The sequence below is a fragment of the Cyanistes caeruleus genome, chromosome 29, assembly GCF_971803275.1.
Source record: "Cyanistes caeruleus chromosome 29, bCyaCae1.hap1.1, whole genome shotgun sequence".
NCBI classification, from domain to species: Eukaryota; Metazoa; Chordata; class Aves; order Passeriformes; family Paridae; genus Cyanistes; species Cyanistes caeruleus.
Genome location: NC_141729.1, coordinates 1343458 through 1360878, shown reverse-complemented (window position 1 = coordinate 1360878; position 17421 = coordinate 1343458). Strand labels below are relative to the sequence as shown.

The following is a 17421-nucleotide window of genomic DNA, read 5'->3' as shown; positions in this document are numbered from 1 at the left end:
CGGGATTGGTCGCGCCGATCCTTCCGGTTCATAGAGATGATGAATGGGAGCGGCACGCGGCTGCGTGACGTGTGCGCCCTGCGTTACGACATGGCACAGTCCCATCTGACCACCGGGGGGTCCTGACGTCACCGTGACGTCACTTTATCCGTCTAACGTCAAAAAAAAGCCTGCTATGCTTATGAGCGTTTCTGTGATGTCACTGCTGACGTCATCCCCTCGGTGTGAAAGCCGATTGGGTGATATCGCTTTACGTCACTTCCTTTCAATTCAATTCGAATGTTATGGGGTGTGTGGTGTCGTTGCTGACGTCATCCCCTTGGCGTGGGCGGTGCATGTGACGTCACTGCCACGCCATCTTCTTCCCGTGACGATAATCAGTGGAAACGAGCAATTTCAGGGGTTGTGCGCAGCTCCGGGGCTCTCTGTGACGTCACTGCTGACATCACGTTCTCTCGGATGTGTTGAAAAACACTGGGAATGGGAAAATCAGGGGCCCCACCCTGCTGGGGGCACAGCTTGGGGGATGGCCGGCGCTGGAGGGGTCAGTGGTGTCACTGCTGATGTCATCATCCCTTGGGCATGTGAAAAGTTGGGGAAATCGGGGAGATTGTGGGTCTGACTGGATGTGGGCACAGTTCTTGGGGTGCCTTAGAGCTGGGAGACTCAGTGACGTCACTGCTGTCATCATCCTCTCTTGGACGTGTCAAAAATGAGCGAAAATGGGGAGATCGGGGGGGTTCCACCCTGAGCTGGGCACAGTTTGGGGGGGTCCTGACACTGGGGGGCAGCAGCTCGATGCTGTTTTGGGCACTTTGTCACCACATAAAGGGGTCATGGCCAGCAGTGTCCCCTCCTTGGGCACCTGGGGGGCTCAGCATCCACACTGTGCTTTACTGGGGCCCTCTGGGCTTTATTGCCCCCCCCCCGGACTTTACTGGGCCCCCCTGGGCTTTACTGGCCCCCCCCGGGCTTTAATGGGGTCCCCCTGAGCTTTATTGGGGCCCCTCTGGACTTTATTGGGGTCCCCCTGGGTTTTATTGGGTCCCCCTGGACTTTTTTGGGGGCTCCCTGGACTTTACTGACATCCCCCCAGGCTTTATTGGGCCCCCCCCGGGCTTTATTGGGTTCCCCCTGGGCTTTATTTGGGCCCCCTGAGCTTTATTGGGGCCCCTCTGGACTTTACTGGGGTCCCCCTGGGTTTTATTGGGACCCCCTGGACTTTATTGGGTCCCCCTTGGGCTTTATTTGGGCTCCCTTGGACTTTATTGGGGCCCCCTGAGCTTTACTGGGCCCCCCTGGGTTTTACTGGGGTCCCTTTGGGTTTCACTGGGGCCCCCCTGAGCTTTATTGGGGTCCCCTTGGGTTTTACTGGGGCCCCCTGAGCTTTCCTGTGTCCCCCATGAGCCGCCCCTGCAGCAGCCACAGCTCAGACTGGCTAAAAATCATCCATTTAATCCTTTTTTCACACAAAGCCGTGCAATCCCTCTGCCCTGAGGGGATCCTGAGGGGCTCAGCTCCAGAGAGAGCCTGGAGCAAAGTGGGGCCGGGGGATCCCGTGGGATCCTGCTGGATCACGATGAATCCTGCTGGATCACAATGGATGCTGCTGGATCGCCATGGGTCCCACTGGATCCTGCTGGATCGCTATGGATGCCACTGGATCGCCGTAGACCCCGTTGGATCTCGCTGGATTGCAGTGGATCCCGCTGGATCATGATGGACCGTGATGGATCCCACTGGATCATGGTGGATCTCGATGGATCACAGTGGATCCTGCTGAATTGCCGTGGATCCTACTGGATCGTGGTGAATTGCGGTGAAGCCTGCAGGACCACAATGGATCCTGCTGGATCATGATGGATCCAGCTGGATTTCCGTGGATCCCGCTGGATCACCATGGATTCCACTGGATCGTGGTGGATCACAATGGATCCTGCTGGATCACCATGGACCCTGCTAGATCTCACTGGATTGCAGTGGATCCCACTGGATCGTGATGGATCCCGCTGGATTGTCATGGATCCCACTGGATCGTTGTGGATTGCGGTGAAGCCTGCAGGACCACAATGGATCCTGCTGGATCATGATGGATCCAGCTGGATTGCAGTGGATCCCACTGGATCATGGTGGATCCCAATGGATTGCAGTGGATCCCACTGGATCATGGTGGATCTCGATGGATTGCAGTGGATCCCACTGGATCATGGTGGATCTCGATGGATTGCAGTGGATCCCACTGGATCCTGCTGGATCTCAATGGATTGCAGTGGATCCCACTGAATCGTGGTGGATCTCGATGGATTGCAGTGGATCCCACTGGATCATGGTGGATTGTGGTGAAGCCTGCAGGACCACGATGGATCCCACTGGATCGTGATGGATCCCGCTGGATTGTCGTGGATCCCACTGGATCCCGCTGGATTGCCATGGATCCCACTGGATCGTGGTGGATCCCACTGGATTCCGCTGGATTGCCATGGATCCCACTGGATCGTGGTGGATCACAATGGATCCCGCTGGATCACACCAGCTCATCCAGGAGGGTCCCGATGCCGGCCCGGGGCTCCGCCGCGGGTTTGTTGCACATGGGGCACACGCAGCGCACCTCCAGCCACTTCAGCAGGCACCTGCGGGCAGGAACACGGGAATGGCCATTCCCGCTGGGAATTCCGCGCTCCCGGCCCGCTCTGCCAGCCACACTCACTTTCTGTGGAAGGCGTGCTGGCACGGCAGCACCCCCAGCTCCTCCTGCAGCCGAAAATCCTCCAGGCAGACGGCGCAGGCCTGCTGTGGGAGGTGAGACGGAGCTTGAGGGCGGCTGTGAACGTGGGGAACCTGCCAGAAATGGCACAGCTCGGGAAATCCCTGCTGGAAACGGCTCGGGAAATCCCTGCTGGAAACGGCTCGGGAAATCCCTGCTGGAAATGGTTCCCAAACTTCCCACAGGAGAGGGATTCCCTCCCTATCCCAGCCCAGCCATCCCCACATCACATCCCCAGCCTGTCCCGGCCTGATCCTGAGCACAGGGAATGTGCCCAAGGGTTATCCCGGTTAATCCCAGGGATGTGCCCAAGGGTTATCCCGGTTAATCCCAGGGATGTGCCCGAGGGTTATCCCGGTTAATCCCAGCTCCATCCCCAGCCCGGGCCGGTCCCGCTCACCCCGTGCACGTTCAGCCTGGGGGCGTCGCCTTTCAAAACCACCTGAGGGAGAGAAGGAGGGGAGGATTTCCCACCAGGACCTCGATGCCCGGGAGGGGCTGAAGGGAACCGGGCAGGGCCGGCCGGAGCGCGGGGGGCTCCGGGCGGGGCGCGGGGGGCTCCGGGCAGGCCCGTCCCAGCGCCTTGGAACGAGCGGTTTCGGTCCCCGCCGTGTCCCCGCTGTGTCCCCGCTGTGTCCCCGCTGTGTCCCCGCTGTGTCCCCGCTGTGTCCCCGCTCACCCCAAAGCACCCCCGGCTTTACCTCCTTGTAGCCGAAGCGCTCGCTCTGCGCCCGGTGCCGCAGTTTGCTGGGGAGGGTGAGAAAGGCACCGTCAGTTCGGCAGCCAAAAACCCTCGGGAAGCGGCTGAAACCCCGGGGAGCGGCTGAAACCCTCGGGAAGCGGCTGAAACCCCGGGGAGCGGCTGAAACCCCGGGGAGCGGCTGAAACCCCGGGGAGCGGCTGAAACCCCGGGGAGCGCGCCCGTCCCGCCCGGGCTTTGGGATCGGCGGCTCCGCTTGTGCCGGAGCATCCCGAGCTGCCGTGGCCGGGGTGGCACGGGGATGTGTTCGCCTTCGGGAGTCGTTCGCAGGGCAGGAATGTGGCTCCCGAATTCGGGCTGAATTCCCAGCGCGACCTGGGCCAGGGAAAAGCGCCCGGCACAGAACCGCGGCCTCTCCTCCAGCCCCGGCCCCAAAACGCGCTTCCAAAAACGCCTGGGGGATGCGGGGGGCAGCAGCTGCAGCCTCGGCTTTTGGGGTTAAAAATAGCAGGGAGAGCAGGGAAAGGCACATCCTTCCTTCCCTGCCCCGCACGACGCGGCCCTCGCACGTTCCCTGGAAAACAGGAGCCCCTTCCTGCGCTTCCTGCCCTGCTCCGGCCGCCGGGACGGGGTTTGGCCCCGTTTTCTGGGACAAAACGGGATCTGGGAATGGCCAGGGACACCGAGCCCCCGGCTCACCTGATGAAGTAGCAGCAGAAGATGAGGCTGAGCACGAAGATGAAGATGCCGGTGCCGAAAATGACCATGTAGATGTTGAGGGGCAGGTCCTGGAAGGTGATGGGCGGCATCGTGCAGGGTTTACTGGGGTAAATCAGCCCCAGGCTGCAGGAGCACCCTTAGGGGGAAGGGAAATTCAGCGATTAGAGCAGAGAGCAGAGAGAGCCTGGGCTGGCTCTGTCCCCTCCAGAGTTTGCTAAAGAGCAGCACCGAGACAACGTCCTGTGTCCGGGGAGCAGAGATCTGCCCTGGAGAGGAGATCTGCCCTGGAGAGGAGATCTGCCCTGGGAGCAGAGATCTCCCCTAGAGGCGAGTGGAGATCTGCCCTGGAGAGAGAGAGGAGATCTGCCCTGGGAGCGGAGATCTGGAGGGGGAATGGAGATCTGCCCTGGAGGGGGAGAGGAGATCTGCCCTGGAGGGGAATGGAGATCTGCCCTGGAGGAGAGAGAAGATCTCCCCTGGAGAGGGAATGGAGATCTCCCCAGGAAGGGGAGCAGAGATCTCTCCTGGGAGCGGAGATCTGCCCTGGAGCAGCCCAGGGTGGCAGCAGCATTTCCACAGCTGCTCCTCCAGCAGCAGCCCTGGCAGGATCCGTGCAGGAGGCCCTGCTTTCATCTCCAGGGGAGCCCAGGGAGGCTGGAAAGGGATTTAGGGGAGGACAGAGCTGAAGAACAGCTTGAAAAACGGGAACAGTTGGCGGCTGTCATCGCCCCGGGAGGAGCAAGTGGCTGCTTCGTCCTCGGTGTCAGCAGCAGCTGACCCAGTGTCCTGTCCCAGCAAAGGCACAGCTGCCACCCCAGGGCCACCACGGGGGACATGTGTGTGTCACGCAGGGCTGGTGACAGCACAGCCAGCCCAGGAGGGAGCCCCAGCCCCCTGGCACTGCTCAGAGCTGCTGCAAAGCCGGGCTCCCACACGGAATAATCCCCGGTTTATGTCTGGGAATGGCTCTGGCCCCTGGAGCCGGGGCTTTGATTTCTCACTTGAAAGGAGAGGAGCCCCCAGCCCCATCTGTGCCCACAGAGCAGCTCCCCAGCCCCTTCCTCCCGCCCTGCTCCTCATCAAACAACTCCTCCAGGAGCACTCCTGGATTTAATTCCAGCCCCTCCGCCTGCTCCCTGGGACAGGCTGGTATTTGGGAGGACCAGGGAGGAGCGAGCAGCAGAACCTCCTGCAGCAGGGGAGACACCCAGGGGGACAGGGGACAGCAGGAGCCCGGCCTGGGCACCCCGAGCACCTCTGAGACTCCGAAATTCCAGCCTTTCCCAGGAATCTGCTGGGCTGGGCTGAGTGAATTCCCGTGTTCCATCCATGCCACAGCCACACCACGCAGCCAGGAGCCACCTGGCCCTGGGGACAGAGGTTTGGTGCTGTGCAGCTGCACCAGGGGACAGCCTGGGCTGCAGGAAATGGGCTTTTCCTGCCACTTCTCCTGCAGTCACCGGAGACAATCCATCCTCCACCTCACCGAGGGAAAGGGAGGATGTGTTTGTCGGGTCCTGCTGCTCCTGGGACCACCAGGTGCAGGAAGAGACAATAGGAAAGGTTTGTGATTTTTTGCTGTTTCCTTGCTGGAAATGATTGACAAATGTTCCAAAAAAAAATCCCCACCCCAAAACAAAACAAAATAGAACAGAACAAAACACAGCTCTAAAAAAAACCCACTGAGTGAGACATGAGGTAATGCTGGAGCACCTGGTGGTGGGGCACGGGCTGGAGAGCCCCAGCACATCCCTCTGGGTTGGTCTAAGGGGCTCAAAACCCAGCTCACCATCCCAGAAACCACCCCCAGCCACCCCCCTCTCCTCTCCTGCTCCAGCCCCCGTGCTCTGCTCCTTCCCGTGGGGCAGAAATCCCATCCCTGACCCCACAAGGGCCCTTTTGGGACTCACCAGCTCAGCCAGGGGCATTCCCGCTGGACGGGCCTTCAGGCACTCCCAAGCTCCAGGGAAATTCCCTCTGCTGCTCCAGGAGAGCCCATGGCATGTGAGGAGGAGCTGCCAGGACCTGGAGCAGGGGGTCCCTGCCGAGCTCAGCCCCTCTCCCTCCCAGCCCCTTCCCTGGGCGTGCTGGATGGTTTTGATTAAACCCTGCCCGAGGTTTCAGTTCAAGGGGAATGGATCAAATCCAGGCTTGACCAATGTGAAACGAGGGCCTGAGGGACACCCAGGGGAACAACCCAGCTCCAGCTCCCGGCTTGGCACCAGAACCAGCCCCCCCGAGGGCCGGAGCCAGCACTGAATTGAAAAACGGGAGGAGAGGGATCTGCAGAGAGCTGGGGAAGCGCCCACGGAGCCCCGGTGCCTTTCTCCTGCCCCAGGGGTGCTCACGGCTCCGCTTCGGCCACAGAAGTGTCCAACTGTGAACTCCCGCAGCTCCTCGGGGAAGGAGGAGCCCACGCCCAATTTGGCTCATCAGAGCTGTGGTTTGCACCTCTTCCTCTTCCTCTTCCTCTTCCTCTTCCTCTTCCTCTTCCTCTTCCTCTTCCTCTTCCTCTTCCTCTTCCTCTTCCTCTTCCTCTTCCTCTTCCTCTTCCTCTTCCTCTTCCTCTTCCTCTTCCTCTTCCTCTTCTTCCTCTTCCTCTTCCTCCTCTTCCTCTTCCTCCTCTTCCTCCTCCTCTTCCTCCTCCTCCTCCTCCTCCTCCTCTCCCAGCCCTGTTCCCCACCCGCTCCTCCAGCCCCCCGTGCTCCAGCCAAGCCAAGTTTGGCCCCTCAGACCCCACATTTTGCTGCATTTCCAGTCGGGACCCACAGGTTTCTCCCACCCCACTGAGCAGGGATTTTGCTGAGCAGAGTTTCTCCCTCACCCCAATTCCTGTTCAGTAAAACCAAAAAAAACTCAGCAGGTCGTGAAATAAACTCATTTTCCTCCTCTCCCACTGAGGCCGGGGAATGTCGGTTTTGCTGGGATGCTGCAAAAAGCTCCCTGCAAAAAGCTCCCTGCAAAAAGCTCCCTGCAAAAAGCTCCCTGCAAAAAGCTCTCCTGAAGCCAAGTCAGGGATGAGGAGCTGCCCCCGAATCAATAAAAAGTTCCCCAGATAAATTTCCCTGGGCCTGCACAGTCCTGAGCTCCAGGCGAGCACCGGGAGGGAAAGCCGGGCTGCAAAGGAGGAGCTGAAACCCAAGGCAGCAGCTCAGGCCACAGCGGCTGTCGGGACATTCTGAATAAACCCATTTAGGTTCAGATGGGATTTTTGCACCGGCTCTGATTTACCAAATATTTGTGAGCCTGGGGCTCAGAGCCAAAGCGCACAAGGCGGGTGCCCAGGGCTCGGAACAAGGCTGGGCTCTGTCCCGCTGTCCCCAAAGCCTCGGGAGGCTGAGGGAGCCGGGGCTGCTCTCGGGAAAGCAGAATTCTCTCATCTTTGGGAGGTTCTGTGAGCACGGCCGAGCCCGGAGCTGCCGCGGAGGATTCCCTGCAGGAAACGCTGCCACATGTGCGCGACAACTGCGGCGCCCCCCGCGCCCCCAGGGATGTGTTAGGGGACAGGAAACCGCTGCTGTTTTATATTTAGCTTCAAAGGCTGTAACCCTTTCATAAATCCAGCTCAGCTTTTGTTGCTGGGGCAGGGTTTTGATGGAATTCCCGGCGCAGCTTCTCCGCTCCTCGCTCCCCAAAATAACCCGGTTCTCCTTTGAACCCTCGCACGAGCGAACTCAGCCTGGCGTTCCTGAGAGCTCCTCGCGGCCAGCGCGACCCTGAGGGGCCGTGGGCCCCTGAAAATGAGTTTATTCCTCTTCTGCGGGCACAGGGAAGGAAGTTGGAGGTTGGTTTTTGGTCTGGTGCGAGCAGCCAAAGCGTGGCCGGTGCATTTCTCCGGGCGCTTTCTCCCGGAGAGCCGGGCAGGACACGCAGCTCCGGGGGCAGAACGGGGACACCGGGGCTTCCAGGAGCCGGGGGATGCCCAGAGATGCCCAAGGGATGCCCAGAGATGCCTGGGATGGCTGGAGGATGGCTGGGGATGTCCAGAGATGCCCGGAGATGCCCGGGGAATGCCCAGAAATGCCTGGGTAATGCCTGGAGGTGCCCATGGGATGCCTGGAGATGCCCAAGGGGTGCCTGGAGGTGCCCGGAGATGCCCGGAGGATGCCCGGAGATGCCCAAGGGATGCCCGGAGGTGCCCAAGGGGTGCCCAGAGGCTCCCGGAGGTGCCCAAGGGGTGCCCAGAGGTGCCCAGGGGATGCCCGGAGATGCCCAAGGGATTCCTGGAGATGCCCAAGGGGTGCCCAGAGGCGCCCGGGGGATGCCCGGAGATGCCCGGAGGATGCCCGAAGGATGCCCGGAGGTGCCCGGAGATGCCCAAGGGGTGCCCAGAGGTGCCCGGGGCAGGACACCCCCTGCCCACCCGCCCGGCCCCTCCCGGCTCTCACCGTGGCACCACTGGAACGGGGGCATCGGGCGGCTCCGCGGGGCCGCGGCTGCTCCTCCGGGCCATGGCCGAGCCCGAAAACCCCGCCCCGGCCCCGCAGCCCCCCCGGAGCCGCCCCCGGCCCGTCCCCGCCCCGCCGAGAGCTCCGGTGCCCGGGCGGCCGCAGCCCGGAGTGTCCCGGCCCGGGGCATCACCTGCCCCAGGTGGAAGCAGGGACCCGCCCGAGGGACCTGTGGGGCACCCCCCGAGGGCTCGGGGCTCCCCGGGGGTCTCGGTGTCAGGTTTGGGACACCCTCAGTTAAATCTTCCGGAAAATGTCATCGTTGCGAGGGGGTGGGGAGGGGCTGGGATGGAATTCCCGGAGGAGCTGGGGCTGCCCCTGGATCCCTGGGAGTGCCCAAGGCCAGGCTGGAGCGGCCTGGGGCGCTGGGAGATGTCCCTGCCATGGCAGGGGGTGCCATGAGATGAGTTTTAAGGTCCCTCCAAGCCGAACTAGAGTGGGATTGTGACGCCCAGCAGGGGCTCGGGGACGCCCAGCGGTGGCAGATGGCTGCTGGCACTGGTCCTGCTGTGCCCCAAGGCACGGAGCTGTCCCTGCGCGGCCCCCAGGGCCCTCTCCCTCCCCTTTCCATGATCCCGGCACAGCCCAGCGCCGCTCCGGGGTCTCCGGAAGCTCAGGAAGAATGGAGCTATAACGGGAGCGGGAGGACAATGAGGGCTGGCGGGGCCACCAGGGCCACCAGTGCCACCAGTGCCACCAGGACACCCCTTCCTGGCCTTGGAACCTCCTGGGCTCAGCCCACCCAGCCCTGCTGCTCCTGGGGATGTTTGTCACAGCTCGGGTGCCCATTCAGAGCTGCCTTTGGGACACTGGCACGGCCACCTCGTGCTGGAGGTGCACTGCCACCTGAGTGACCCTGGCACTGCCACCTGAGTGACCCTGGCACTGCCAGCCCGGCTGGGTGACCCTGGCACTGCCACCTGAGTGACCCTGGCACTGCCAGCCTGGCTGGGTGACCCTGGCACTGCCACCTGAGTGACCCTGGCACTGCCACCTGAGTGACCCTGGCACTGCCACTTGAGTGACCCTGGCACTGCCACCTGAGTGACCCTGGCACTGCCACCTGAGTGACCCTGGCACTGCCAGCCCGGCTGGGTGACCCTGGCACTGCCACCTGAGTGACCCTGGCACTGCCAGCCCGGCTGGGTGACCCTGGCACTGCCAGCTCTCCTGGGTGACCCTGGCACTGTCACCTGAGTGACCCTGGCACTATCACCTGAGTGACCCTGGCACTGCCAGCCTGGCTGGGTGACCCTGGCACTGTCACCTGAGTGACTCTGGCACTGCCACTTGAGTGACCCTGGCACTGCCACCTGAGTGACCCTGGCACTGCCAGCCCGGCTCTGCTTCCCACCAGCCCCACTTTCTCCTCACTGCTGGGTAAAAGAGGGGGCAACCCCAGGACAGGCCCTGAGCAGGATCTGAGGTTTGGGCACTGAGCTGGGCTCAGGTTTGGGCACTGAGCTGGGTTCAGGTTTGGGTACTGAGCTGGGCTCAGGTTTGGGCACTGAGCTGGGTTCAGGTTTGGGTACTGAGCTGGGCTCAGGTTTGGGCACTGAGCTGGGCTCAGGTTTGATCCCTACACTGAGAATCTTGGGGCACTGGGGTCCATCTCAGCCCTGAGCACTTGGGTGCTGCTGTGTCCCCAGTCCTGGGACAGAGCCCAGCCTGAGCAGCCCCAGGACAGAGCCCAGCCTGAGCTGTCCCAGGACAGAGCCCAGCCTGAGCAAACCCAGGACAGAGGCCAGCCTGAGCAGCCCCAGGACAGAGCCCAGCCTGAGCTGTCCTAGGACAGAGCCCAGCCTGAGCTGTCCCAGGACAGAGCCCAGCCTGAGCAGCCCCAGGACAGAGCCCAGCCTGAGCAGCCCCAGGACAGAGCCCAGCCTGAGCTGTCCTAGGACAGAGCCCAGCCTGAGCTGTCCTAGGACAGAGCCCAGCCTGAGCTGTCCTAGGACAGAGCCCAGCCTGAGCTGTCCTAGGACAGAGCCCAGCCTGAGCAGCCCCAGGACAGAGCCCAGCCTGAGCAGCCCCAGGACAGAGCCCAGCCTGAGCAGACCCAGGACAGAGCCCAGCCTCAGCAGCCCCACGCTCACGAGGCGTGGCCAGGCTCTTCCTTAGCACTGCCTTTATTTTCACAGGGTGACACGAGGCACGGAGAACACCCAAACACCACGACAGGAGCTGGCCTGAGCCCACACCAGGCCCGACATCACCAGAAACACATGGGACACACGACAGGGGACACACAGAGCTGCAGTGTCCCGGCAGGGAGGGACACCCATGCCAGGGGGGGACAACAAAGCCTTGAAGGCTCCCTGGAGGCCACAGGGTGCCGGGTGCCGGGGCCGGGTCCCCCCGGAGGCGCCTTGGAGCGAGCAGGCTGGGAAGGAGGCCATGGCCAGGCCTCCCTGGCTGGCAGAGCTGCGGGTGGAGGGCCTGGGCTGCACCCCCTGAGCCAGGGGGGCTGCAGGTGAGCCATGGGCAGAACCCGAGCGGGGCGGGCAGAGCCCCCACTGTGCCCACAGCCCCCTCAGGAGCTCCTCTTGAGCCGCAGGGCGTTGTCCAGGGCCACCAGCTGGCGCAGGAAACCGCGGTTGGGGATGATCCCACGGTGGTCCTTGACCGTCTTTATGGCTTCGACCAGGGGCATGTGGTGGCGGATCATGAGGTAGGCGAGGACCAGGGTGGCCGACCTGCTGACCCCGACGGCACAGTGCACGAGGATCCTCCCTGCGGGGCACAGCAGCTGCGTCACAGCAGAGCCGGAAAAATCCCAATGGAAACCCTGGGGAGAAGCCAGCCGTGCCCTGGAGCCGTGCTCAGGTGGGCAGCACCTGGCAGGGTGTGAGGGGCTGTGAGGCACCAAGGTCTCCCTGGTGGCAAAGGTGCCAGTGTGTCCCGGGAGCCCAAAATGGACAGAACAGGTCCAGAGGCAGCTCAGGGCACAGGCTGGGGCTGTGACCCGAGGGGACAGTGCTGTCATCCAGCCTGTTTGCTCTGGGGAGGGGGTGAGGCCATCAGGGGACACCATTGGGGTGATCCTGTGGAGGTGACACCATTGGGGTGATGCCATGAGGAGACACCACTGAGGTGATGCCATTAGGGGACACCATCGGGGTGATGCCATGAAGGGACACCATCAGGGTGATTCCATCAGGGGACACCACTGGGGTGATGCCATGAGGAGACACCACTGAGGTGATGCCATCAGGTGACACCATCGGGGTGATGCCATGAGGACACACCCTCCCAGCCCCAAAACACCTTCGTTTCCCAGGATCCTTCACAACAGCCACCACCAGGCCACCCCCAGCTCCCCCCACGCCTCGTCCCTCTCCTGTCCCAGACCCTCGCCCAGGGACCTTCGTTGAGGGCCTGGTGGATGAAGTCAGCGGCGGGGTAGAAGTAGGGGCTCATGTCGAAGGAGGGGGAGTCGTGGGCCTCGATGCCCAGGTAGCGGATGCCGGTGCCCTCGTAGTACTCGGCGCCGCCGCGCCAGCGGCAGTGCGAGGCGTTCAGCACGTGGGTGATGCGCAGCTGCAGCAGCTCCCGCCGGTTGGACGCGATATCTCTGCAGGGACAACGGGCACAGCATGGAGGGGACACCTCAGACCACTGGAAGTGTCCCAGCACGCTGGAAATGCTGTCCCGGACAAACGTTTCTGGCTGAGAGAGCTGGATGTAAAAGCCTGGTGGATTTTTGAGGTTCTTGGGTTTTAAGGCAATCTCACAGCTCGTGGACAACCTACCTGTGCCCACCCCAGCCTGGCAGAGCTGGGACCTCCCTGCTCACCTTTCTTCTTGGTCCCTGTGCTCCACACCCATCACATCCTGCTCTGCCTCACCTTCCCCATGGAATCACAGGATCACGGAATCACAGGATCACGGAATCACACAAGCACAGAATCACACAATCACAGAAACAATGAAACACAGAATTACAGAATCACAGAACCACAAAATCAGTGAATCACACAATCACTGAATCACACAATCACTGAATTACTGAATTGCTGAATCACACAATCACACAATCACATAATCACAGAATCAAAGGATCACTGAATCACATAAACAGTGAAACACACAATCACACAATCACTGAATCACTGAATCACTGAATCACAGAACCACAAAATCACTGAATCACACAATCACTGAATTGCTGAATTGCTGAATCACACAATCACACAATCACACAATCACTGAATCAGTTAATTACAGGATCACAGGATCACTGACTCACAGGATCACAGGATCACAAGAGACCTTCAAGATCATGAGTCCAACCCAGCCATAATGCCTCAACTAAACCACAGAACCAGGTGCCACATCCAATCTCTTTTTAAACACATCCAGGGATGGTGACTCCACCACCTCCCCAGGCAGACACCCCAGTACTTTTATCATTCTTTCAATACAAAACTTTTTCCTAACATCCAACCTAAATTTCCTTGGTGCAGCTTGAGGCCGTGTCCTCCCGTTCTGTCAGTGCTGCCTGGAGAAAGAGACCGAGCCCAGCTGCCCACAGCCTCCTTTCAGGGAGCTGTGCAGAGTGACCAGGTCCAGCCTCCCCATCCCAGACGTCCCCACTGCCCCGGAGTTGTCCCCTGTCCCCGTCCCTGGCCACACTCACTGGTCTCCCAGGTAGAGGCCTGGCCACACCTCGTCGGCGTGGTTGCAGGCCGTTTTCCCGGTGTACAGCAGCCGCTCCAGCTCGAAGACGCTGAGGATGGGGTGGCTCCCGCGCTCGTCCCGCGGGGCCCGGCTCGGGGACCTGCTGCTGTTCCTGTAGAACCTGGACAGGAAAGCCATGGGAGCTGCCCAGACCCACAAGGCATGCCTGTGGGGGCGGGGAGGCCGGACAGGGGCCTGGGGGTCACTTCTGCTGCTGCTGCCACCCACGGTCCTGTCGGGAAGCAGTGGAGATGCTGTCAGGAGAAACGGCTCCTCACCCAGGGCTGGGGCTGAGCAGGGGAGGGAGTGGGGCTGGGAAGGGGCTGGAGCCCCAGGATGGGCTGAGGGAGCTGGGAAAGGGGCTCAGCCTGGGGAAAAGGGGGATCAGGGGGAATTTCTGGCTCTGCACAGGAGGGACAGCCGGGGGGATTTGGGATCTTATCCCAGAGAACAGGGACAGGAGGAGAGGGAACGGCCTCAGTCTGGGCCAGGGGAGGCTCAGGATGGACAGCAGCAGGAATTTCCTCATAGAAAGGGCGGTCAGGAATCAGAACTGCCCAGGGAGGTTTGGAGTCACCAAGGAAACAAGTGGAGATGGCACTCAGTGCCCGGGCTGGGGACATCGGGCACAGGTTGGACTCGATGGTCCTGGAGGGCTTCTCCAGCCTCAGGGATTTGGGGGTTCTGTGGTGCTGCAATCCAGGACCTCTCACTCGGTCCCTGTTGTGCAAACACCGGCCCAGAGCAGCCGATGTCAGGAGCATTCCCCATGTCCCTTCCAAGAAGGAAAACCGCTGGGGAGGAGTTCCTGCTGCCAGGCTGGGGAGGCAGCCAGAACCCCGAGCCCCCACGGGCTCTCGCTCCAGCCTTTGGGCTGAGGCCACCTTGGCAGGAGATGCCCAGGACCACCTCCCGCCTCTGCTGCCAGGGGACGGTGCCAGCTCGGGGCTGGCGCTGCCAAGCTGCGCTGGGAGCGAGGAGAGGCGGCCAGCTCTGGGCACGGCACCAGCCCGGCCAGGAAAAGCCCCCGAACAGGTGGAGGATTTCATATGGCACCAGGCAGCCTGGCCAGGGCCCAGCCTCCTCCAGAGCGGCACAAAACCCTGCAGGGAGGGTGGGGCAGGATTCACCCGCTGTGGGCACGGTCCTGCAGCTGCTCTGGAGCACCCAGGGCTGCTCTGGGGTGGGAAGGGTTAACTGCAGGGCATGAGAAAGCTCCTTTTACCCAGCAGCTCCTCCAGGGCACAGATCACATCTGCAAGGACCCTCCCCCGAGCAGTTCCTGCTCTCAGATGTGGTCAGAGAGAGCTTTTTGTGCTCCCTCAGGAGGAGAAATTCTCCTCCTCACCTCCTGCTGCTGCCTGGGAGCCTCCCCTGTGCCTCCCTGTCCCTGTCCCTGTCCCTGTCCCTGTCCCTGTCCCTGTCCCTGTCCCTGTCCCTGTCCCTGTCCCCGGTGCCATTCCCGGGGTTCCAGCCAGCGGAGCAGGAGGAAGGAGCCCCCAGAGCCTCCGGCCATTTCTTGGCAAGGCAGAGGAGAACACTGCGAGGGCAGGGGGAGCTCGGAGGGAGCCCAGGGGGACACAGGGGGGTCACCCTGTCCCTTCCCAGAGCCAGGGGGGCAGCTCAGCCCCTGCCCTGGTGTCACCCCCAGCCCCCAGCACAGCTCAGCCCCTGCCCTGGTGTCACCCCCGGCCCCCAGCACAGCTCAGCCCCTGCCCTGGTGTCACCCCCGGGCCCCAGCACAGCTCAGCCCCTGCCCTGGTGTCACCCCCAGCACAGCTCAGCCCCTGCCCTGGTGCCACCCCCGGCCCCCAGCACAGCTCAGCCCCTGCCCTGGTGTCACCCCCAGCACAGCTCAGCCCCTGCCCTGGTGTCACCCCCAGCACAGCTCAGCCCCTGCCCTGGTGTCACCCCCAGCCCCCAGCACAGCTCAGCCCCTGCCCTGGTGTCACCCCCAGCCCCCAGCACAGCTCAGCCCCTGCCCTGGTGTCACCCCCAGCCCCCAGCACAGCTCAGCCCCTGCCCTGGTGTCACCCCCAGCCCCCAGCACAGCTCAGCCCCTGCCCTGGTGTCACCCCCAGCACAGCTCAGCCCCTGCCCTGGTGTCACCCCCAGCACAGCTCAGCCCCTGCCCTGGTGTCACCCCCAGCACAGCTCAGCCCCTGCCCTGGTGTCACCCCCAGCACAGCTCAGCCCCTGCCCTGGTGTCACCCCCAGCACAGCTCAGCCCCTGCCCGGGGTCCCAGCCCGACTCATCCTCCCTGCTCCCATCCAACCCGGGCTCCTCCAGGCTGGGAATTCGGGCTTGGCAAAGCCGGCCTGGGAAAGGGCAGGGTGTGTGCCTGGAGGCCTGGGTGACCTTGGCTGCAGCACAGCCACGAGTCCCCAGCGCTGGGGCACGGCAGCTGAGGAGCTGCTGGATCACCGAGAGGGCTGGAACAGAGAAATTCCAGCCGCTCCTGTGGCCACAGCTGGCTGGAAAAGCAGCCGTCCCCAGCCAGGCCAGGCTGCAGCGGCTCCAGCCCCCCCGAGGGCTCAGGGGAGAGGCTCTGCCCCGCAGCCGGAGCCGGGAACAGCCCCTGGAGCCCTCCTGGAACCTCCCGGGCACCGCTCTGGGAGCAGATCCGGGGCTCGCTCGAGGCTGCCCCGGGCCCTGTGCCCTGCTGGGAGGGGGGGGATGGTCCTGGGGATGTGGGGATGGTCCTGGGGATGGTCCTGGGGATGTGGGGATAGTCCTGGGGATGGTCCTGGGGATGGTCCTGGGGATGTGGGGATGGTCCTGGGGATGGTCCTGGGGATGTGGGGATGGTCCTGGGGATGTGGGGATGTTCCTGGGGATGGTCCTGGGGATGTGGGGATGGTCCTGGGGATGTGGGGAGAGGTGCGGGATGCAGGAACCATCTCGGGGGATGCAGGGATGATCTTGGGGGATGCAGGGACCATCCCGGGGGATGCAGGGACGATCCCGGGGGATGCAAGGACAATCCCATGGGATACAGGGATGATCCCGGGAGAAGCAGGGACGATCCCAGGGGATACAGGGACGATCCCAGGGGATGCAGGGACCATCCCAGGAGATACAGGGATGATCCCAGGGGAAGCAGGAACCATCCCGGGGGACGCAGGGACGATCCCGGGGGAAGCAGGGACGATCCCAGGGGATGCAGGAAGGAGCCGAGCCGAGGCCCCGCGGCTCAGGGACACCCCGGGACCCGCGGGGAGGGTTCGGCCACCCCCGAGCGTACCTTGGCGAGGGCCGGGAGCCGGGGCACGAAGGCAGCGGGATCAGCTCCAGTCGGCCATGTCTCGCTGCTGCCGCCGCCGCCGGAGAGAGGCTGATGTAGGAACATCTATTTTAAGGCATGACATGGCCAGAGGCAGCGTTGTTTATGCCAGGCTGTGCGCGGAGGGGACCGAGGGACACGCGCGGGCACCGCGGAGCAGCGACAGCGACAACAACAACGTCCCCAAATCCTCGGGCAGCCCCGCTGTCCTTCCTCCTCCCCCGCCCGCAGGGAGAGGAGGAGAAGCTGCCGAGGTGGTGCTGAGGACATGGTTGCCCTCCCCGGGGATCTGCAGCCGTCTCCAAGCCATGATTTTTTGTTTATTTCTTTTTTTATTTCCAGCTGTTCTCGTCCCCCGTTTGTACATCCAGGGCTCGGTGAGATTTTCTCCTTTTGCAAAGAAAAGAAACCTTGGGTTTGTGTGGGGATATCGAATCAGAGAATGGTTTGGGAAGGATTTTCCTTAAAGACCTTTAAGATCACCTCGTTCCGTGGTTCCATGGCCCCATCCTGAATTAAGACAATTTACAAATTCCTATTTTACAAGTCAAAGTCAGGGAATATTTTTTTTTTATTTTTTTTTTTTTTGCCCAAGGGGGAAAAAAATTAACAACCACAAGAAAAAAAAAAAGGAAAAAAAAGGGAACTGACGATTGAAGCTTTTTATTTTTTGTTGTTTTGACAGCTTCTAAACGCCACCATTCATTTCACAAGTGCTGCAATGTTTCAGTTAAACATTTTCCAGGCAGAATATGCTCCCTTTCCCTTTGAAGCGCTGCTTTCCCAGAGAAAAGTTTGACTCAGATCAGAAAGTGGGAGTGTGGTGGG

General features: G+C 61.9%; 2 protein-coding genes and 1 non-coding gene across 7 annotated transcripts; 1 reads left to right on the top strand and 2 right to left on the bottom strand.

Annotated features, from left to right (window-relative positions):
• The first annotated feature begins 17 nt into the window (after positions 1 to 17).
• LOC111945316 (small nucleolar RNA U13) lies at positions 18 to 111 on the top strand. Its single transcript, XR_002871599.1, has one exon. It is a non-coding gene; the product is annotated as a small nucleolar RNA U13 (small nucleolar RNA).
• A 1328-nt stretch (positions 112 to 1439) lies between these two features.
• Positions 1440 to 8654, bottom strand: RNF122 (ring finger protein 122). 5 transcript variants are annotated; one of them, XR_015279775.1, is made up of 8 exons: positions 8573 to 8654; positions 4164 to 4320; positions 3466 to 3511; positions 3165 to 3206; positions 2708 to 2790; positions 2491 to 2630; positions 2201 to 2439; positions 1440 to 2029 (listed from the first exon to the last, which is right to left on the bottom strand). XR_015279775.1 is itself a non-coding variant. In XM_086865556.1 (6 exons), exons 1-6 carry the CDS (start codon positions 8595 to 8597, stop codon positions 2525 to 2527), a joined length of 459 nt encoding a protein of 152 aa, XP_086721682.1. In that variant the 5' UTR covers positions 8598 to 8650; the 3' UTR covers positions 1440 to 2524. The 5 variants fall into 5 exon arrangements, 2 of the variants coding, with proteins under 2 accessions (XP_086721682.1, XP_086721683.1); XR_015279776.1 differs by having other exon boundaries at positions 2708 to 2787; positions 8573 to 8650; XR_015279777.1 differs by lacking the exon at positions 3165 to 3206 and having other exon boundaries at positions 8573 to 8650.
• Positions 8655 to 10742: 2088 nt separating this feature from the next.
• DUSP26 (dual specificity phosphatase 26) lies at positions 10743 to 16841 on the bottom strand. Its single transcript, XM_023940753.2, has 4 exons — positions 16555 to 16841; positions 13269 to 13541; positions 11995 to 12203; positions 10743 to 11362 (listed from the first exon to the last, which is right to left on the bottom strand). Exons 2-4 carry the CDS (start codon positions 13445 to 13447, stop codon positions 11163 to 11165), a joined length of 588 nt encoding a protein of 195 aa, XP_023796521.1. The 5' UTR covers positions 13448 to 13541; positions 16555 to 16841; the 3' UTR covers positions 10743 to 11162.
• Between the last annotated feature and the right edge of the window lie 580 nt (positions 16842 to 17421).